General features: G+C 35.4%; 2 protein-coding genes and 1 non-coding gene across 3 annotated transcripts; 1 reads left to right on the top strand and 2 right to left on the bottom strand.

Moving 5' to 3' along the window:
- Positions 1 to 3,219: 3,219 nt before the first annotated feature.
- Positions 3,220 to 3,292, bottom strand: TRNAR-ACG (transfer RNA arginine (anticodon ACG)). The gene has a single exon. It is a non-coding gene; the product is annotated as a tRNA-Arg (tRNA).
- Positions 3,293 to 9,508: 6,216 nt separating this feature from the next.
- Positions 9,509 to 19,597, top strand: LOC104228388 (magnesium transporter MRS2-5). Its single transcript, XM_009780847.2, has 7 exons — positions 9,509 to 9,658; positions 14,617 to 15,239; positions 17,048 to 17,118; positions 17,593 to 17,721; positions 17,800 to 18,141; positions 19,102 to 19,149; positions 19,306 to 19,597. Exons 2-7 carry the CDS (start codon positions 14,804 to 14,806, stop codon positions 19,534 to 19,536), a joined length of 1,257 nt encoding a protein of 418 aa, XP_009779149.1. The 5' UTR covers positions 9,509 to 9,658; positions 14,617 to 14,803; the 3' UTR covers positions 19,537 to 19,597.
- On the bottom strand, positions 13,206 to 14,168 carry LOC138880142 (uncharacterized). The gene has a single exon (XM_070159807.1). The coding sequence runs from the start codon at positions 14,166 to 14,168 to the stop codon at positions 13,206 to 13,208; it is 963 nt and encodes a 320-aa protein (XP_070015908.1).
- Positions 19,598 to 23,677: the final 4,080 nt, after the last annotated feature.

Below are 23,677 nucleotides of genomic sequence, written 5' to 3'. Positions count from 1 at the left end.
CAACATTCATGAAGTTAAGGACACCATGTCCTTAATATTTACGCATCACCTATGTTGGTATTTTCGTTCGGACGGATAAAAATTTATTAAACACTAGTTAAAGAGTAAATACATATTAAATAGTGGCTAAAGAATAAAGACATTTTTAATAGTGGTTAACTGTGCACTTCCCTATAAAAGTTTCCCTTATTTAACAATTCAAGATTTTAACTCAGCTAATTACGCATTCCAGGTGGTATGTTGGCAATGGCCTTCAGTTTAACTTTTATTGTCACCCATCATAAAAATGAATGCTCGTATATTTGTGCCGTAAAAAAGAAGGAAAGAAAAACAGTTTCATATGTCGACGTATATTGTAAATATAATATAAAGTAAATAAATGTATATTGGTTCATATCGTATAGGTTTGTAGATGAGGTGATTATGATTACACGATTGAACATTTATTTATCAAATAATATAAACAGACTGTATGAACAAATGATATTACTTTGGACCTTCTAACCCTTAACATAGTTCAGCTTAATTTTAAAACGACAGTTCGGTGCACGAAAGATCTCATATTCACTCCTCAATTAGAGGGACTACATGTTGCATTAGCGCACATGTCATCATATCCTTTTACTATCCATTACCCTCCCCTTAGTCGTTATAAAAGCGAGTTTAATTAACGACCTCTAAGCGTGCTGCTACCCGTCCCTTCCTTATGATCCTGGAGGAATTTAGGACCTCTAAATCTACATAGTTCTAGACAACCTAAGGTTTTTAAAAGGTAAAAATTTAGGCGACAAGCAAAGAACACATAGGACAATCAGATTGGGAAGAAAGTAGTTAATGCTCATGTTTATAAAAGAAAATCAATCTCTACTTATAAAAATTTCTTTCACGATTTTACTATGAACTATTACAATGGATAATAACATATGAGAATTGGTAAAATTATATTATTAATAAAAAGTCTTTTACACTGATTCTAAAAGTTGTAATTTTGAATCCATGTGAATTGTTTTGAGCCTCTGATATCCTTTCTTTTTAACCTTATCTAAAAGCCCACATTACCGATAGTTCAGTGCACGAAAGATCTCATATTCACGCAGGGTTCGAGGGACGGTCGCACCAAAAGAGATATCATGTAGACAACTTATCCTAATACAAACACTAATAACTGCTTCCGCAGTTCGAATTCGTGACCTATAAGTCGTACCAGGGGCAAAGCTATGTTGGCCCAAGGGTACTAGTCAAATGAGCATCCTTCGTCGAAGAATTATACTACGTATAAGGTAAAATATATGTGTTATTAATTAAAAAATAGACTTTGAACATCCTTGCATAACCCACTGGCAAAGGGTGTTTAAAAATTAAACACCTTTATTAAATTTTCTGACTTTGCCACTGAATCAATATTTATCCAACTGTACTAACTGCTAAAGCATGGTCCCTATAGATAAATGTCTGTGGTGTGTTGTAAACTGGAGACTCATTTTAAAGTAGTCGTCTCTAGAGATTTCAGAATTTTGGGACCATTATATTGCCCGAGGTCAAGAAAGCTGTTTGGGGGAGGAAAAGTGTTTGTTGGCTGGACTTATATAGGTGGTCCTTTACTATATTCATCGTATGGTTCTAGGACACGTGGTTCCTATTAGGGAAAAAAAGTTATTCGAATTCCAAAACAATAATAGTATCACATAAAATAAAAGTTTATGTAACAGAGGAAAAAAAACACAAATAATAATATCACATAAAATGAAAGTTTACGTAACAGAGGAAATACAAATACAAACAGTGTAAACGGCAAAATATCAGATAATACATTCTCACGCTATTTCTCCAACTCATGGTCGTCCCACCTATGGTGGAGAAAGAATTTTCATTAAGGGACAACAACGACAACAATAATAATATTGTTGGGTTTTTAAGCTAGTAATACTTAAAAATATGGTGAATGAGAAATAGAGGGAAAAATGAAGTATTTGAGTAATATTTGAGTTTCCCTTCTTGATTGTCCCATATGAGAAAAGGAAAAAGTTTTTGATGGGTATATAAGCAATTGCTCTTCTTTTAGCTCATAAAGAGTTGAGAAGAAGGCAAGCCTTGTGTCGTCGTCGTTGTCGCTCGGCTCAGATTCGGATTTCATCAAATGATCAATGGATTGATTAATTTTTGGACCAAATTTATTTGTTAATAGTAAATATTAACAGAAACGTTATTAAATATTTAGTTTAATAACAAAATATTAATATTAAAATAAATCTCTCGGATTTTCCATACGAATTTCTGAGTTCTTCTCCTTTCTTCTGCATATTTTAACTTCAAAGAAAGCAACAGTAAGTGTGATTTGCTATCGAACTTTGTGTTCTGAAACACTGGAGTTTGGAGTACCACTACACCAGTGTGTAATTCGTTCTATCGGAGGAAATAATCCATAACCTTGGGTACTAGGAGGGGATTAAATTCCTTAAGGAAACACTGTGAATTCAGTGGGCTCGAATTGGTGTTTTTTTTATTCTGTTTACATTTCTGCTTATGTTATTTTATTTTCTCCAGAATTGTTTTACAAATACAGATTACTAACAAATATACCCAGTGAAATTCTCCGAGTGGGATTTGGGAAGGGTAGTGTGTACACAGACCTTACCCTACCTTCTGAAGGTAGAGGCTGTTTCCGATAGACCTTTGGCTGAAAAGAAATATAATAGTGACGAAGTCATGGAAAAGAAGCAATAAAAATAGCAGGAAAAAAAATAGACAGTAACTAGAGCCAAAAAACTAGGATAACTAAAGCAAACAACATGTACTGTTAGAAATCTAAGAATAAGAGAAAGCGGGCGTAATACTAATACTTCCAGGGAATCAAAATATAAGAAGTAAAGCTAAGAACAAGTCAAGGGGTGTCGATATGTAGTGTATATTCATATTCATATATATATTTTTTTACTTAGCTAGGTAATTTTTCGGCGAAGATGCTCCGCCAAATTTAAACATAAGAGAGATTATATCCCCTTAATCTTAATTAATTATCTTACTGTTTATTTGGTATGCAGAAAATAGGTCCATTTTTAAAATAAGCGAATTTTATAGCTACAACTTCCAATTACATTTATTATTTTTGAAATTCACTGCTAATATACGTGAATGAGGAATTAATTAATAAAAGAATAATCTGGATAAAAGAGCTACAAAAAAGAACAGTTTTTGGCAAAATAAAAAAGAAGAAAAAATCGACTCCACTGGGGATCGAACCCAGAATCTCTGGTTTCGTAGACCAGCGCCTTATCCATTGGGCCATGGAGTCAACTTATTAATGAAAGAGCTCAATTCAGTTTGAACCAGTGACATGAGGAGGTCAAGTGCTCTACCATTGAACTAAGGACAGTTGCTTTGTCCAAATTGCAATATATATTTAAACTAGCTATGTTAAAACCAAGTAGAAGAAAGGAAAATGGCTCAAATTTACCCTTTGTATTATTGAATATTGCTTCATTTTGTCATCCATTTTACTTTTGGTCCATTGATACTCTTGTTCAATTGTTTCGTATTTATCCTTACAATTACTGAAATTTAAGTTTTTCAAGCAAAAAAGGTGTATTTATACCCCTCAATTTTTATTGTATTTTAAAATTGCTCTTAAGCTGGAGATTCATTAAGTGCCAGTGAAAAAAACGAGGTTGTTTCCAAACAACCACTTAGTATTATGTTAAAATTTGACGGATGACAAAGTTGCTCAAGTTTGCATAATATAGAGACAAAACATGACCCTTTTTCCCTATAAGAAATCATAAAATTTACGTATAAGGATAAACTCGTGTATTTTAAGTTACATAATTTTTCTTTACTCTATAAAGTCTGTATAATATTTGACACTACAGTGAATGCTTGTTACAAGCTGAAATTATCCTTTTAAGTTAATTTGCAAATAACACTACATGTTTATGTGTTTGTTTTCAAAGTGTTTGAGAGAAGCTTAGAATCGTTTGATTCCTAAACTAGACCATAGGTTGTAGCCTTGTTAGCTTTGTAAATTTGGTACTCCCTCCGGTTCAAAATAAGTGATTTTCTACCTTTTTTTCTTGTGGTCCAAAATAAGTGATTTTCAAGATTTCAAGAATGAATTAATTATTTTTTTTCCTACATTACCTTTGGAGTAATTAATGATGGAGTATGTGTTAGGAGTATTTATATGAAGAGATAGTAAAGGTTAATATAGTCAATTTCATTGCTAATTAATGTTAAAAGGTGAATTTCTTAATATGTGTGAAAACAACCAAAAAATCACTTATTTTGGACCGGAGGGAGTATACTTCAATAAACAAATTATTAGGTTATTGACCCAGTTAAAAAAATCTTTTGATTTTCCATCTACTTATGTCCGGTATTCTCATTGAAACCTGACTCTTACCCAAATAGAGGCGGAGCTAGGATTTTAACTTTATGGGTTCTGAATTTTAGAACGATGACTTCAAGTTCTAAATTCAATATTTATACATATTGAATGAATTTTTTAATACTAAATATACCTTTTGAGATTGGGTTTGGCAGAACCCGTATTTGAACTTCTAGCTCCGTCCCTGTATTCAAAGCTTGAACTCAAGATCTCTGATTAAGGATAAAAATATATTTACCTTCCACCACAATCCTTGTCGGGGAGCGAGTTAAAATTTTAATGTCTACTATACCAATACAAAAAAAGGCAATTGAGAGAGAACACCTCCAAATCCACCAAGCGTAACGTAGAGAATGAATCGTTAATATTTATAACGGGCAGACGTAATCTTAGGTAATAGAGAAATCTTCCTACTCACATTTTTATCATAGCAATTCAGCAACTAATTCTCCCGGAAGTCTCATTAGAAAATTTAATCGAGTTCCATGATTCCAAGTTATTAATTTCGAAATTTTGGATTCAATGCGGCTAACAACAAAAAATTTAAATTTTGATAATCAGTTTGATAGGGTATAGCAGTAAGGGATCGTTTGGGGGAAGCATTAGGAACATAATTCATATATAAGCTTTAGTATTATTAATTCTTTGTTTGATAATATTTTTCATTTAATACTGATTTACCGGAACCGGGTTGAAGAATCGAAAATTGGGCACCAAGGCACGAAGATTGGGTACCGAGTTCGGGATTCGAGATGCCTATTGAGATCGAGGCCAGTAGTGATCGAGGCCAAGTGGGACAGACAACGAACAAGATCGATGACTGCATAGTAAAGGAAATGCGAGATATTCATGACTGGTCGAAGATCATGGCGGTAATCTCGGAACAGATCAAATCAAAGGCGATTGTTTAGGCTAATCATGAGATTTACTTCCGTAATTAGAATTGTACAATAGATAGGATTCCTCTACTACATAAAGAGGGTTCTAATCATTTTGCAATGACCTGACATTCGCGCATATAAGCAATAAAATACTTTATGTCTAGCTTATATTCTTGTTCATTAGTTTGCTTATTTCTCAACTATTCAAGTACCGATCAGTTCGAGGGCACTCAAGCTCGAGGGCTGAATTACGTTTCAACACTAGTTTTCTTTATCTCATTGTTAATTTCTACTACTAATCTTTACATGCATCAATTGGTATTAGGTGAAATCATGTGTCCTTAAAACCACATTGTCACACCCATTTTTTACCAACTTCACTAAACACTCTTAAATAAATAAAAGATTTGTAAAGCTCAAAAAAGGATTTCTAATTAAAAAGTGAAAAAGCATTGTGTTTCAAAAGAATTAACTCAGAGTCGCCACCTGACATTCGTTTCGGTGTGCCAGGTCACCGTTTTTCTTTAACAAATAATTTTTCCTTTTAAAACATTTTAGACTCTAAAACCAAGTCCGCACCAGAGATTAGGGTAAGGGGGTTCATTTGACGGGGAGAAGGTGTTAGGCATTCCCCGAGTCCCGTAACTAGTATGGTTGCGTACATGATCAAGTTGGCTTTAAAGAATATTCAGATTGAGGTAAAAAAAACACAAAAAGAAACAAGCGATCAAAAGAGGCTCGAGGTCATCCCCACCTAATAAAATAAAAATAAAAATACTATTCTATGCTTCCTCAAAGTGTTCCATCGCTGGCCTTCAAACACAAATACTTCGGGGCATACCCCGGATAAAAATATATACAAATTTTTCGGGACATTCCCCGGATATATTCAACTTAAGGAACGACCTCTCGCCGCGAAACCAACAAAAATCCTAACGGCCTAAGCATACTCCTAGTGATTAAAAATAAAATGATATTAAGTGAAATTTATATTAAATCCAGTTCACACGTGTAAACTGTGACCAAAGCTCAAGCCCATTTAAACCCCAATTAACTAGATTCTTATCCCATCCAATACCACTCCTACGACTCAGTTAATGTCCATTCCTTTATCATTCCGTTTGAAATCATTTACTGGTTCATTAAGATTATCTTTCTCACGCATCAACACATATACACAAAAACAGGAATTCAACAATGTTTATATTTGAAAATTCAGTTCAAACAGATTTAAAAATAAATAAAAATCAGTCATAGCATAATAATTAATGCACGAAGCGCGAACAGGCATAAATCATGCACGTGAGCTAGATTAAGTAGAGAACAGAGTAAGGAGTCGACCTCAGGTGGAGCCCAAAACAATGATCAAAATTTCAACTGACGAGAGACCTCCATGCGAGTTCAAAGAGCAGCAAACTTTCAGAAATGAACTGGCCAAGAATAAAATCGGACCTCGAACGTATTCCAAATATGGACTAGAACAGCAGGCCGTAACACTCGAACCTCGGACGGCAAATCCAGCTTCGAACTCGAACACTTCACATAAACTCTATTTTGAGAAAGCAAAAATCCGAAACTTTTCTGCTTTTTCTGTTTGTCGCTGGTGGTGATGGGGTTGTGGAGATTAGGTTCGTTGGTGTGGTGGGCGGCTGCCTTAGGTTCAGGGGTCTTGGGTTTTCTTGTATTCATGAAGAAGAAGATTAAACCCAAGGTTTTTGGACTCTCCGGGAAAGGAATGAAAATCTGATCGGGATTCTCCTTTTTTCAAAACGACAGATAATTTTTTGTGTCCAAAGTTTTAGGAGGGTGTTTGGCTAAGCTTATAAGTTGGCTTATAAGCACTTTTTGGCTTATTTACGCGTTTGGTAAAATTAAAAGTGCTTATAAGGCCAAAAATAAGCAAAAAGTCATAAGTTGGTCTCCCTCAACTTATCAAATTTCAGCTTATAAGCACTTTAGGTTTGACCAAAATATTTACTATTCTATCCCTAAAATAATTCTTTTTAAACAAAACTCTTCGTATACCCAGTTCTTCAGCTGTTATTATTAATTTCAGCACTTTTATCCAAACACGTAACTGCTTATTTTGTAAATCAGTTTCAGCACTTAAAAGTATTTTTCAGCAGCTAATGATTATCAGCTACTCTAAATCAGCTAAGCCAAACAGGCTCTAGATCTTTAGGTTTTTGTTTTATTTTCAGAAACGGCTCCCAATCCAAAATTGTCTAAGGTCCCTTTTAAGTGTCTTCCTAGGGTTTTAGGGGGATTGAGTTTGGGTTGTTATGGGCTAAATCCAAAAATTGGGCCTGAAAATGGGTCGCTGAGACCAAATTTTATTCCTTCTCCGTGAACGACACTGAAATACGACCTCATTTACTAACCAACCCTACTTAAATAAAATAATTATTAAAATAAGACTAACCGTTAAAACAAACCTATTTTTGGTATTTTTCAAGATTAAAAATGACTACAAAACGTTAATGAAACTATTTTTCTTGTAATTTTCATTTTTTGTGAGAAAATAAGGTAAAATGGTCAAAACTAATTAAAATAGCGATATTAGACCTAAACTAAACATTTACATGCTAAAATATGAAAAATCTTGGGGAATGTCAAAAATCACATGTTTACATACATTATAAGTTTAATTGTTATCTAATTTTAAGGGTAAATACTCATACATAGTAAACCATGACATTAGCAATATCATAACCTTTAATATATGGATAAACATATATAAAGATAGAACCGCCTTTTTAAATCTTTTTCCTAATCCTTTCAACCGTTTTTAAGAATATTTTTGTATATGCATACTATTTTTAATACACAAAACCAAACTATTGATAAAAATAATTTAAGCATAATTAATTTCAATATTATTGATACATTTTATTGAGTACTATTTTTATACCCCGACCAAACAACAAGAGTCACAAGTTGGAGCATCATATTCCAAGTTAGGACGAGTTTTACTATTTTAATACTCTTTTCCCAATGCAATGTGAATATCTCTATATTTCAGATCCGAATTTAAAAGTAGAAAGAATTAAAAGGAATATACTGTGACATCTGACAAGATTCCTACTTATGAAAAGTAAATTATAAGTTATAATATTGGTATAAACCATTGTCCCTTTGCTTGTAAGCCAAGAGAAATGAAGAAAAGACAGAAAATGAACACTTATTTTTTCTCTGTAATTTTGGGGAAAAATGAAAAAAATAGTGTAAAGAAAAGTTAATCTTTCAGTCATTTTTATGCATCTATTAGACAAGATCTCTTAGGTTGTTCGTTGAAAAAAAAAAATTAGACAAGATTTGTTGGAAAAAAATTTAAAAGCAATTTCAATGGCGAAAAAAAAAATCATTCTGCAAAATTGTAGGATTTCGATGGAAAGAGTTTCTTTTTATGCAAACTTTTCTTTTCCTTTTTAATATATAATTCAATTAACTTTTCGGAGTTGTTTGGCTGTGATATTAAAGCAATTAATCACAAAATCTGGCAATAAAATCATATTCATATTAAGTAATGCATGAACTTATATAATATTTTATGCATGATATAATATTAAATAAAAATATGTGTATTAATAATACTGAAATTAAACTATTTAAAGATCTTTTAAAATAAGTAATTTATGTATAATAATTTATTATTATTAATCACTGCATAAAAAACATTCGCGGTATAATATTATAATCCTGGCATAACTATCATATTCACAGTATGCTTACTTTTTTTAGTCAATATATATAGATTATATATTGATTATATACAGTTATATATATATTATTCATGAATTATACATATATTATATATTTGCCTGCTATTTTTAGTTTAAAAAATTAGGTGAGTGGTTATTGGGCTAATTCTTCTTTTAAAAGGATAAAAACTATTTTTAACCCGCAGCCGAAACTATTTACATCGATTAGCAAATTTATATATTTTTTGTATATTACATACAAAAAATATATAAATATATAAAAAATATGTGTATTTTCGATTATTATTTTGAGAGTGGCTATAAAATGCCATTTCCCAATTTAGAAAAGGTATTTTCACATTCTTTTCCTTTGTTTTCTATCCATCCTATTTTCCCTTCCTTTCTAGTATTCTTTTCCTCACAGTTTGTAAAAACAAACGGTTTAGATTGTAGCTACGTTGTCCACTTGATCTTAGATCCTCGTTTGATTCATCCAGATTCCTAGGACCCTTCGCTCCCCATTCCCCAATTATTACTACTTTATTATTCACCGCAAATCTTCAGTGTGTAAAACGTGCTCTCATTTACTTGTTTTTCACTTCTTGTATTCATTTCACCCTTTTGTATTCTTTTCTCCCTTTGACTTCAAGAATGTTGCAGACCCTTTAAGCCCAAAAAACATTTTCTTGAAAAAGGTATGAGCTTTCTCTTTGCTGCCACTTTTGTGTTTTGAGTTTTATTAATTCAGCTTCTTGATTTGAGATGCTCATGGGTTTTAATTTTCGTAGTGATTAGCGCTTTATATAGTTGAAGATTTTGTAATCTTTTGTGGTTCAGTATACTGTGAATTTTGAGTGTCAAGATTCAGAATTTGTGCTTACCAATCAAAAAACTGATAAAAAGATTCAAATTTTGTGCTTTTTCTCCTCACACCTATTTTAGTGTATTTTTTCTCTTTATTTGAGCTTGAATTTTCTTAGTCTTCAGTTGTCTATACTTGAGGATTTTGTAATCTTTGGGGGTTCAATATTGGGTAAATAGGGCAGTGTACTGTTAATTTTTAGTGTCAAGATTCGAACTTTTTGCTCTTTTATAGCTATTTTAGTGTATCCGTACAATTATCACTATGAATAAAAAGGGCAGTCCGGTCACAATGCATTCCGCATTCACGCAGCGTCGGGAGAAGGCAAGAGGATTTTATGTAGTCAGCCTACCCTGATGACTCCATGGCTCGAAGTCTCAAACCCGTGATCTATAGGTCACACAGAGACAAGTTTTGTCTCCTGACCGTTGCTACAAGGTTCCCCTTCCTAATTATCACTATAAGTAAGAACCATGATTCCAACAATAGTGATTAATATTGACATAATAGAAGTAAGTGGGTCAATCAAGTATCCGAAGTCTAAAGAAAAATCATTATTGATGATCCAAGACCATACATATTTATAAAAAGAGCTGCTATTTATTTGCTGAATAGACATTTAGTTAAGCTGGTAGCGGCCAGGATTCACTATGAATATGTACCAGATAGTTTGAGTCTTTGAGATTGAAAAAAAGTTTCTTGACTGGTTTATGGATTTTAACATGGTTATTGATTTCTTGTGGAATAGTGTTGAGTTTGCGGAAATTTATTTTTGATGTTGGAATTGAGTTTCCATGCTGTTTTTGATCTTTGGTTGCATGAAAACTGAGTGGGGAGTAGTGTGACTATGTTACATTATGTTACTATTGCCAGATTTCAATGCCATAAGCTCATGACATGTATCAATAGATTTGTATTCTTAATAGGAAGGAGGAGGAAAAAAAATATGCCAATCTTTTTCATTAAACGGATCAAAAGCTTGAAACACTCTATGGATGATTAAGAGTGAGATCTAATTTTAGTATAACTCAATCGTAATAACTATATTAACTAAACCTACCCACAAACAAGAAAAGTCAAATTTGTATACTAGGCATAAGGAAATGTGGCATAAAATATGACCTGAATTGCTGGCCCTTTAGGAAGTTTTCAAGCTCTAGCCGATGGGACAAAACTACTTTTGAAAGAGAACCTTATTCCATCTAAAGGAGATACTCGTTTATTCAGTATCTGATCAACCATAGCAGCAATGTCATTCTTTCTAAGTTGTAAAAATAGAAAATAAAAAATAAAGAATCCAAAAAAAGTTCGATTTCGATATATAGTTCTACATTTCATATACATGCAAATGTGCATTTGTTTGATGCTTGTCATACCTTTTTATCGTGGAATTGGGGTCAGATCAGGAGCTTAAGTGCATGAATAATTTATACTAAGGCAAGTTATAACCTCCTATTTAGATATCTTCTAACTCTTCCTTTTTTCGCGTGTGTAATGATCTTTTTTGATGTTGGAATTTGAGTTTCCATGCTACTCTTAGTTTGGGGTTGCATGAAGTGGACTTGCATTTTAGAGTGGATTTCTTATTATGCTTGCAATACACTTTCTCATTGTGTAATTGGGATTTGGGTAGGAACATACATGAATGCTTGGATAAGCTTGTACGAAGTTCAAGTTAAAATCTCCTCTTTAGATATCCTCCATTTCTTATTTTGCAGATTATGAAACCATGATATCAGACTCCTTTAGTTAATTCCTAATTCTTAATCTCCATGAATGCAAATGCAACGAACAAATGCTGTTGAAATAGGATTTGCATGTCCCTGATTTTGGCCTATGCTTAGACATAAGGAACTTATTTTGATGAGGATATGAAAATTATTTAGCAACAACAACAACAACAAAAAACCCAGTTTGATCCCAACAAGTGGGGTCTGGGGAGGGTAGTCTGTACGCAGACCTTACCCCTACCTAATGCAGGTAGAGAGGTTGTTTCCAATAGACCCTCGGCTCAGGAAGGGCAAGAAGAAGAGGAAAGCAAGGGAGGAAGAAAGATGGAAGATAAAAGAAAAGGGAGAGATAAAGGATAAGTGGTACCAAATAATAGCAACAGAGAATACAGTACCTGAGGTGAACAAAACCACATAACATAATAAAAATCTAAGAATATGAAGGGACATGCATACTACTAAGACTATCAGTGAACAACTATAGACTACCTATTAACCTTCTACCTTAATCTTCGACCTCCACACTCTCCTATCAAGGGTCATGTCCTCAGTGAGCTGAAGCATCGCCATGTCCTGCCTAATCATCTCTCCCCAATACTTCTTAGACCTACCTCGACCTCTTCTCAAACTCTTCATGGCCAACCTCTCACACCTCCTAACAGGCGCATCCATGCTTTTTCTCTTAACATGTCCAAACCATCTCAGCCTCGACTCCCCCATCTTGTCCTCCTTAGCCCCATACAGCATAGCCGGTCGAACCACCACTCGATAAAACTTACCCTTAAGTCTTAGCGGCACATTCCTATCACACAAAACACCGGAAGCGAGCCTCTACTTCATCCATCCCGCTCCAATGTGATGCGCGACATCTTCGTCAATCTCCCCGTTACCCTGGATAATAAACCCGAGATACTTAAAACTCGCTCTCTTGGGGATAACTTGAGCATCAAGCTTAACCTCTATGTCTGCATCATGGATCTCATCACTGAACTTGCACTCCAAGTATTCTGTCTTGGTTCTACTCAGTTTGAAACCTTTAGACTCCAAGGTCTGTCTCCAAACCTCCAACCTCGCGTTAACTCCACTACGTGTCTCGTCAATCAACACTATATCATCGACAAATAGCATGCACCAAGGCACCTCCCCTTGGATGTGACACGACAATACATCCATCGCCAAGGCAAATAAAAATGAGCTAAGAGCCGATCCCTGGTGCAACCCCATCACCACAGGGAAATGCTCCGAGTCACCACCCCGAGTCCTCACCCGAGTCTTAGCATCATCATACATATCCTTAATCACACTAATGTACGCTACCGGAACACTACTAACCTCCAAACACCTCCACAGGACCTCCCTCAGAACTTTATCCTATGCTTTCTCAAGGTCAATAAACACCATATGCAAATCCTTCTTCCTCTCCCTGTACTGCTCCACAAATCTCCTTACCAGATGAATCGCTTCTGTCGTTGAACGCCCCGGCATGAATCCAAACTGATTCTCGGAAATAGACACACACCTCCTCACCCTGGCCTCCACCACCCTCTCCCAAACCTTCATAGTGTGACTCAACAGCTTGATACCCCTATTATTATTGCAATTTTGGATATCACCCTTGTTCTGGTAAAGCGGAACCATCGTGCTCCACCTCTATTCTTCGGACATCTTCTTTGTCTTAAAAATAGCATTAAACAACCCAGTGAGCCACTCCAAACCTGCCCGCCCCGCGCTCTTCCAGAATTCCACCGGAATTTCATCTGGCCCCGTCGCTCTGCCCCTGCACATCTTACGCATTGCCCCTTCCACCTCGTCTATCGTAATCCGCCTACAGTACCCAAAATCCCGCCGACTCTCGGAGTGCTCCAACTCACCCAGCACAATGCGTCTATCCCCCTCCTCATTCAACAGTTTATGGAAGTATGTCTGCCATCTTCTCCTAATAAGTGCCTCGTCCATCAACACTTTTCCATCCTCGTCCTTGATGCACTTGACTTGGTCTAAGTCGCGGGCTTTCCTCTCGCTCACCTTGGCCAACCGGTACAACCTCTTGTCCCCGCCTTTGCCCTCGAGCTCCTCGTACAAATGAGCAAACGCCGCGTTCTTAGCCGTCATAACTGCTAACGTCGCCTCTTTCTTAGCCTTTTTGTAACACTCCCGATAAGTACTTTTTTCCTCCTCGTTTGTACTCTCTACTAGCTTCAAATATGTAGCTTTCTTAGCTTCCACTTTACCTTGAACCTCTTCATTCCACCACCCGTCCCCTTTATGACACCCAGGAGAGCCCTTTGTGACCCCTAAGACCTCTCTAGCAACTACCCTAATGTAATCCGCAGTCGTGAACCACATACCAGACGCGTCTCCCCTAATCATCCAGGCCCTCATAGCCAACAACTTCTCCCCTAACTCCTGAGCTTTGTCCTTGGTCAAGTTACCCCACTTGATCATAGGTTGCCTGCACCCCGCCCTCTTCCTCCTACTCCTCTTGATCTCTAGGTCCATAACTAGGAGCCTATGTAGAGTCGTGAGGTGCTCACTTGGGATGACCTTGCAGTCAGTGCACATACCTTTATCACATTTCCTGCAGAGAAGATAATCAATTTGAGTCTTGCCCATTGAATTCCGGAAAGTGACCAGGTGCTCTTCCCTCTTCGGAAAACTCGAGTTAGCTATAACCAAATCAAAAGCTCTAGCAAAATCCAACAGTGAATTACCTCCCTCATTCCTAACCCCAAAACCGCACCCGCCATGCACATCATCATAACCCCTAGCACTAGCCCCAATATGAAAATTATTTAGAAAAAAAAAGGGGGGGGGGGGGGGACGAAAATCAAGGGGGCGTTTAGGATTGGACCAATGACCACGTGTTTGTCTCATTTTTAGTAACCATTTGGGAAGCGTGATTCAGGATTAACGTGCTTATGAATTTTGTTCTGAGGCTCTTATGTACTTGTGTTGTTTGGTGTCCAGATGAAGCTATTAGTGAAAATTACATCTATTTGTTTTGTTCTTTGATAAGTTACAATTATTTCTTTATCCGTTCTGTTCACAATTTGTCTTACAGGAGCAGGCAGATATGAAAAATAAAAAGGTTACGGGAACTATAATAAGAAGAGCTACTGCTGTTGCTTACACTAACGCTCGGCTAAAAGCAACAGTGCTGCAGTTGGCTTAAGAGTACTAGTGGCTTTGTTCAATGCTGAAATCTTTGTTTCTGAGATTTGTTACTAACTCACAGAACGTGAAAGCAAATGGCAGAAGAAAATGGTCAATTTGTTTTTACAGATTTTCAAGAATCTACGTCTGCTAGATTTAATACAGATGGACAGGCAAATAACAACTTTCACGGGCCAGGTCTTCCTGGTCTTAAGAGGAGAGGCCAAGGTCACGGGAGTCGCTCTTGGATAAAGATTGATGAGCATGGGAATTCAAAGATTTTGGAATTGGATAAGGCTACTGTTATGAGACATTGTGCTTTACCAGCCCGGGATCTCCGTCTTTTGGACCCTAAGTTTATCTATCCTTCCACGATATTAGGGCGAGAGCAAGCTATTGTGGTAAACCTTGAACAGATCAGATGCGTCATCACAGCTGATGAGGTTATACTGATGAATTCTTTGGATGGTTGTGTACTGCAATACGAGTCTGAATTGTGTAAACGCCTTCAGACAAATAAAGATCAGCCGGGTAAATTCCCATTTCTATTTAGTCTTTCTGCACTAAATCTTAGTTTTTCTCAAAGCGATGAAACCAGTGAATACTAGTTTCTGTGGAAGAGTTGAAAGCCAGTAAATTCTATTCCGTGCAGCTTATAGCTAGGTTGCTTCCTTTCGTCTCTACATAGCTTTAGACAATCTTTAATTGTCTTGCATCATACTTTTGACAAAAATAAACTATTCCGCCCTCCATTAAGTCTCTACTATATCTCCGTGCTGGTTTAACTGTTAGTTGTGGCTTTTCAAGACCCACTAGACCAACTTGAAAAGTGAGATAATGGTTAATGTATTGAAAGCAAACTAACAGTTTCAGAAACTACTTGGATATACTAGCACTTAAGACTCTGCATTCCAGGGTTAAAAGGAGAAGTGAAAGACTACTTCTCATGGAAAAACCTGTCTCACTCTTGGAAAGGCAAAAATGACTAACAAATCGCACAGCTGTACTTCTCAGAGTTAGATTAGTATTAGTAAAGAGCGGAATACAGAGAGCCTATTTTTGTAAGGCGCCTACATTGGAATCATAGAAATGGCAGTCTTTATGTTTGAATCAGATCCATGTAACTCTAAGTCATTGGGCATATGGTACCACTAATACAAGAAATGCAAGATTAATTATTAAAATCGATTAGTCTTCCCCCTCAATGAGAAAAGTTGAATAAGGGGTAAGCTTGTGCCGTTCCATGTTGGGAGTGAAACCACTTGTTGTTTGGTTTTTCTTTTTAATATTTGTATCTGGTATTTGATCAACGATTATCAATATGTTTGTACAAGCATAATAGAACTTCTGAGCACCCCACACACGCACACACCCCACAGATCAAGAAGTCCTGAAACAGTTCTTGGCTCCTTTAGCTTTTTCTCATAGAATCTGAAGCTGTCCGTGAGTCTGCATAAATAAGGGGAATCATTTAAAGTAAAAGAATGGAATACCTGCATAATGCTATAAGTTGGGCATGTTTTATCACTATTGGAAAATGACTTTTTATTCTGGAAATTTTATCTTGTGTAACCGCGATATTTCCATGACACTAACTGTGCATCATGGGCATAAAGATCTCATTTAAAAGGAAATATAGGAAAAAAGAAAACTGATAAACATTAAAGGTATTGAGTATAGTCTTTCTTGAACTCCAAGTTTGTTATCCAGCTGCTTCTGTCCATGTAGCATGCACTTATTAAGATCTTCCACAAATGCTACTTTTGAGTTTTGGCCTTCTCTCTGCCTTCTTGAAGGTAGGGGTAAGGTCTGCCGAGACATCACTTGTGGGATTACACTGGGTTTTTTGTTGTTGTTGTTGTTGCTATTGCAGAAAGAAATAGAAAATTAGCCTTAAAATGTTTCTCGTTCCTCCTTGTCTGTGCTCTCGAATGACAGCTTGGCTTACATCTTTGACTTTAATTTGATCAAACTTCTATACTTATTATCTATAGCTCTTCACTTGTCAGTGAAACAAATCTATAGCTATTAGAAGCAATTGAGCCTATCCCCTCTATTATAAATGTACGATACTTGAGCATGTTCAGCAACGGATGGTGTTTTTGTTTTCTGAGTGTTGCATGTAATTACGGTGATTATTCTGAAATGTTCTCTCCTTTTCATTTATTTACTATAATGTCATATGCCATTTGATACAACAGCAAATACACCATTCCGAACTTGTTCGCGTCTGTCAATGAATCCTCTATATCCATTTTATTCCAATGTGATGTGTCATTTGATTTATGGTAAATTTGATATATTTCAAAATTTTCACTATGAGTGGTGTTTTAATTCAGATGGTCTTCCTTTCGAATTCAGAGCCCTTGAGCTTGCTTTGGAGCTAACTTGCTTGTCTCTTGATGCTCAGGTATGCGGCAGACTCACTTGGTGGCTGATTGAAACTTTTCTTTCTGTAATAAACTACAATATTTCTGTCCATAGTAGGCAATAATATACTTGCACTAATATATGCCATTGATGCATAATGCGATAAGGATCATCAAGAACTGCAAAGAGGAGTTATAGAATATCATAAAGCTCAATTGCAGTTTGATCCATTCTAAGTTAAGAGCTTTCATTTGTTCTTTGTTGGTTAACTAAAAATGGATTCAAGATGCTTTGCATCAATTGCTTTCGGATGTTAGATTATCCCCTCCATGCTGTTTATTACTCAGTTTTATTATTACCATACTGTGAGGTGTTGGCCGAAAAATATAAGTGCACTTTTACATAGTTTTCTTTTCTCTGTATCCAGTACCTCAAACAAATTGCAGTAATTTCTCATGATTAAATATATGTTCTTAATCAAAACTTATTTTTCATTTCGTTCTAAATTTAACAGGTGAAAGAATTAGAACTGGAAATATACCCAGTGCTTGATGAACTGGCATCATCTATTAACACTCTAAATCTGGAACGAGTCCGTAGATTGAAAGGTCAGCTGCTTGCCTTGACTCAGCGAGTCCAAAAGGTATGATTGCAGTACACAGTCTGACAACACTTGGTAACTTCTTAGGCTGCTTTATAAACTTTTTAAACAAATGTTCAGGTCTGTGATGAAATAGAACATCTAATGGATGATGACGGTGACATGGCTGAGATGTACTTAACAGAGAAGAAACAAAGGAAGGAGGATTTTCTTAATAATGATTTATATGATCAACCAGATATATTTGGCAAAAATAGAGGAGCAGCAAGATCTGCTCCGATCTCACCTGTATCATCAACTACGGGGGTGCAGAAGTTGCAACGAGCATTCAGTAATGTGAGCTCAAGCAAATACGGAAGCTTTTCAGCTTCATCTAATGGTCAAGAAAATATCGATCAACTTGAAATGTTGCTTGAAGCATACTTTGTTGTCATTGACAGCACTCTCAACAAGTTGTTATCAGTAAGAGATTCTTATGTTAAGCTACTTACTTGCTTTCCTTCTTGAATATTGTCCACAAAATCTTACATTTATAGTGCAACATTAATTACATTAGAATAAACTAAACAGTTCCTGATAGATTCAAGAGATGCTTTTAGAGATAAATTACCATTCTGACCAACAAAAAAAAAATTCAACAATCTTAAATTTTATTCCTTATATATAGCCTCAGGTTCTGGTTTATGGATAAGGGGAGAATTATGGGAATAATCTAGCACCTGATTAATATATTAGTGGGTAAATTAAGTAGACCTCATATTACTATTTACAACAACAAAAAACCCAGTGTAATCCCACAAGTGGGGTCTGTGGAGGGTAATGTTTATGCTGCCTTACCCTTACCTTGCGAAGATAGAGAGGTTGTTTCCGATCGACCTTATATTACCGTTTGACCCCTACATTTCTTTCCAACCTTGGGCGACTCATTCACTTTCTTTCTCTTTTTTCTTTAGGATGTAAGTTGTTTAAGTACTTAACCTACCCCTAGTTATTAGCTTTTTATGTGTGAATAATTCTGGGAGAATATACTGCGGACTACACGGGGTTCAGTCAAACCGCTTATCTTAGTCTCATAAACCGAACACAGGACATAAGAGATCTTCAAGAGAGTCAAAAATTGCATAGGCCGAGATCTTTCTCAATTGTTGCGTGTACTCTTCAAAATGCTGCCGCACCCCTGTTGGGTCCTCCAAAAATACCCTACTTTTGGAGGATCAAACACACACCTTACGATATTTTCGGAGAGTATGAGCAACATAGCCAATAACTCGTTTCCTTTCCCTTTTTTTTACTTTGTGGGGGGGGGGGGGATGTTTCATTTGGATTGATGATCAATGACTAATGCATGACCCCCTAATTATTGATTCGGCAGTACAACCAATGAGTTTGTATTTCTCACTTCCATTGTCTCTGGTGTTGCAGCTTAAAGAATATATCAACGATACAGAGGATCTGATCAATATAAAACTGGTAAGACTAACAAGCAGATAGTATCTTTGAGTGTTCACTTGTTTCTGTGCAGCTTTGCAGATATATATATATAGTGTGTGTGTGTGTGTGTGTGGCTGTGTCGCGCACATGCTAATAAAGCTCATGAAACTCACTCCAGTTTTTATTCTGTAACAGGGGACTGTCCAGAATCAGCTAATACAATTTGAGTTGCTTCTAACAGCTGCAACTTTTGTGGCTGCTATATTTGCTATGGTGACTGGAGTATTCGGAATGAACCTGAAAACCACGGTTTTTAACGATCCAGATGGGTTTAACTGGGTTCTTATCATTACTGGATTGTTCTGTTTGGTCTTGTACATTGCTTTCTTGATTTACTTTAAGCATAAGAAACTCTTTCCACTGTAAACAAATCTTAACATTTTAAATGAAGGTGGAGTTGAAATTGCCACACGATCATTTGATTCTTCGTTCTCTCGTCTTGCTTGGGAGCCCCTTTATGCAGTAACTTGATAGTGCCGAATTTTTATTAGCTTTTATCTGAGCCTACTATTCTCGCTTTCTGTATTTGATTGCAGAAAAATAGACTAGCCGGAGATGAAGTTTTCTCCATATGTATATGCCTTTCTACTTGCAGAGAATGTGGTGATGATCTTTTGGTGTTTTTTCTCATTGAGTTTCCAGCTTGGACCAAAGGCGAATCTAGGATGTAAACAAAATGGGTTCAACATTTATGGTTCTTGGCACTAAACTCTTTGCACTTCTGAAATTATGAGTTTAGAATCTAATTTTGTTGATATTTTGTTTGTTTACATCTATGTTTTATGTTGAAAATAATGGGTTCAGTCGAACCCACATCACGAAGGCTCCATCCACCTCTGTCTTGGACTTGTTTGTTGGCATTTCCTACTTGGTAATGGTCCTACAGATGAACCTTTGTCACTCCTCTTCTAGTGGCATGCCTAGTCACCTAGCACATGATCCTGTTACATCTATGATCTATCCTAGTAGTCAGGGGCATATCTAGCGTCAAGATAGCGGGTTCAGATGAACCGGTACTTTCTGTGTAGAGTATAAATTTATGTATAAAAAATCATTAAAATTGCAATAAATAGTAGATATGAACTATAACTTTAATGTGTTTACTATTAAAAATCTTAAAATTGAACCCATAGAGTTTAAAACTTAGATTTGTTGCTAGTAATATAATAAAGCTAACTTGGGAGCAAAAAATAATTCAAATAACTTGATGTTATAAATAGTTTGTACATTGGATGCTACATTGGATGTCCATATTGTGAATAGCTTAAAGATTAAATCTCCTACTTTATGTCCATCGTCTTTACTTTTTATGCATATAAAAGGCTATGTAATTGCAATGGAAAGATACACCAAAGTGAAAGAAGAAAAGACTTCTTCTTTCTTTCTATCTCTTCTTATTTACATTTTACTGCATTGCTTTTATTTTATAACACGTTATCAGCACGAAACTCTAATTTTATTCTTAATTCCCGCTATGTTAAGCCATATTTTATTAAGGTATGTATCATTATAATCATTTTATTTATGGCAGTACATATCATATGCTCATTGTTTGTAGATTACTTGTGCTCTTTGACATCTTAAATAGTTTAAGTACACTGCAGTGATAAAATAACTATTTCCTTATGTACTCAACTCTTAGAGAACCTCAAAGTCATCAAACTAGCTATGCACTAATGACATACTTATAATATTCATGGACTCCCTAGATCAAAACATATCTTTAAGGCATTTTGAAGAATTGTGAGAAATGAATTGACAAGCAATAATTTTATAGTTTAATTACTTTATATTTATTGGAACATATAAATAATGTTAGTCACGTTTAATTCTATTAACACATATATATCAATAATATAAAGTGAAATGAAACAAGTATGTAATTCTACTTTATGGCAATAATAAAATGAAATAGTAGATTGTTAACATGATATAACTCTATTTTCATTTCTTTTACCTTAATCATTTTGTTTTCATTAATTGTTTATTATTATAATTATTTCTCTAACTTATTCATCTTTTATAATAGTTTTCACTATATCAAATTTATCAAAACTTGAATTTGTGGCACTTGACATTACCAGGAGGAACTATTTATCATGGGTCCTTAATGCTGAAATTCACCTTGACGCTAAAGGTCTTGGAAATACTATTATACAAGGAAATTAAGCATCAAATCAGGATAAAGTGAAGGCCATGATTTTCCTTCGTCATCATCTACATGAAGGGTTAAAAACTGAATATTTAACCGTAAAAAATCCACTTGAATTATGGATTAATTTGAAGGATCGGTATGACCACCTAAAACTTACGGTATTACCGAAAGCTCGGTATGAGTGGATACATTTAAGTCTGCAAGACTTTAAAGCTCGGTATGAGTGGATACATTTAAGGCTGCAAGACTTTAAAACCGTAAGTGAGTATAATTCTGCTATCTTTAAAGTAAGTTCTCTATTAAAATTATGTGGAGATATTATCACAGATGAGGACTTATTGGAAAAAATATTTTCTACTTTTCACGCTTCAAATGTGGTGCTACAACAACAATACCGTGAAAAAGGTTTTAAGAAATATTCTGAGTTAATCACATGCCTACGTGTGACAAAGCAGAATAATACTCTATTAATGAAAAATCATGAAGCCCGTCCCACCGGGTCAGCTCCATTTTCGGAAGTGAATGTTGTAGCAGCATATGATAAGTTTGAAAGAAAACAAAATAATTACCGTGGTTGTGGACATGGTCATAAACGTAGACGTGGCAGGGGACGAAACAATTATCGTCATTATGGTGGAAATAAATTGGAGAACAATAAGGGTTCTCAAATTAATCATTCAAAAGGTAAAACTAGTGTGTGTCACCGATGTGGTATGAATGGTCATTGGGCACGCATTTGTCGTACGCCAGATCATTTTGTCAATCTTTATCAAGCCTCCCTCGGAAAAAAAGAAAATAATGTGGAGGCACACTTGACCTTTCAAAATAATGATGATGAAGCAGGTCCCTCAAACAAATATGATTTTAAGGCACATCTTGCATATAAAGATGATGATTTTGGAGGCCTAACAAATATTACTCATTTAGAAGCTGGAGACTTCTTTGAGGATATTGACTGAAGAATTAATCATCTTACTGGAGAATGAAGCTATAAAAGTTGTTATTTTTATGTTTGCAACTAATTTATTTTTCTTGAGTGTATTTTCCTAATGCATCATGTGTTGCTAGTTTCTACATTCCTAATGTATTTCTTAATGTTTTTTTGTTTGTCTTTCATATTTCTTATGATGTATTTTTTATTTTTTTATGAAGAATATGAAAATTCCTCAGTCTTCAGTTGGACTCAAGATTAATAAAGATGCTATATGTTTTCTGGATAGTGCTACAACACACACTATTTTAAAAGATGAGAGATATTTCTCTTATTTGGTAATGAAAGAAGCGAATGTTAATACAATATCCGGTAGTACAAGATTAATTGAAGGTTCTAGAAGAGCCAATTTACTACTGCCAGGAGGAACAAATTTGGCTATTGATGAAGCACTATATTGTAGTAAATCTCAAAGAAACTTATTAAGTTTCAAAGATATTCGCCAAAATGGCTATCATATTGAGACTACAAATGATGAAAAGATTGAATATCTTTATATTACTACAATAATGTCCGGTAAGAAATATGTGCTTGAAATGTTACCTGCTCTTTCCTCCGGCTTATACTACACAAGTATTAGCAGGATTGAAACACATGCCGTAGTAAACGAGAAGTTTACTAATCAAGATAATTTTATTATTTGGCATGACCGGTTGGGCCATCCTGGTTCTAATATGATGCGTAAAATAATTGAGAATTCACATGGACATGCAATGAAGAATCAGAAGATTCTTCAATTTAAGGAATTCTCTTGTGCTGCATGTTCTCAAGGAAAATTAATTATTAGACCATCAACTATTAAAGTTAGGATGGAATCCCCTGCATTTCTGGAACGTATACATGGTGATATATGTAGGCTCATTCACCCTCCATGTGGACCATTCAAATATTATATGGTTTCGGTAGATGCATCTACAAGATGGTCACATGTGTGCTTACTATCAACTCGCAATATGACATTTGCGAGATTGTTGGCTCAAATAATAAAGCTAAGAGCACAATTTCCAGATTATGCAATTAAGACAATTCGTCTTGATAATGCTGGTGAGTTTATATCCCAAGCCTTTAATGATTATTGTATTTCAACTGGGATAACAATTGAGCATCCGGTTGCTCATGTTCATACACAAAATGGTTTAGCAGAATCATTGATCAAACGTCTCCAATTAATCGCTAGACCAATGCTTATGAGAACAAAACTTCTCATTTCAATATGGGGTCATGCTATTTTGCACGCAACAGCACTTGTGCGGATAAGGCCTACAAGTTATCATAAAATCTTCCCATTGCAATTGGCTTTTGGTCAGGAACCAAATATTTCCCATCTTAGGATCTTTGGTTGTGCGATATATGTTCCAATT

This window comes from Nicotiana sylvestris, chromosome 10, assembly GCF_000393655.2.
Source record: "Nicotiana sylvestris chromosome 10, ASM39365v2, whole genome shotgun sequence".
In the NCBI taxonomy this organism is placed as follows: Eukaryota; Viridiplantae; Streptophyta; class Magnoliopsida; order Solanales; family Solanaceae; genus Nicotiana; species Nicotiana sylvestris.
This window is presented reverse-complemented; position numbering and strand designations above follow the sequence as displayed.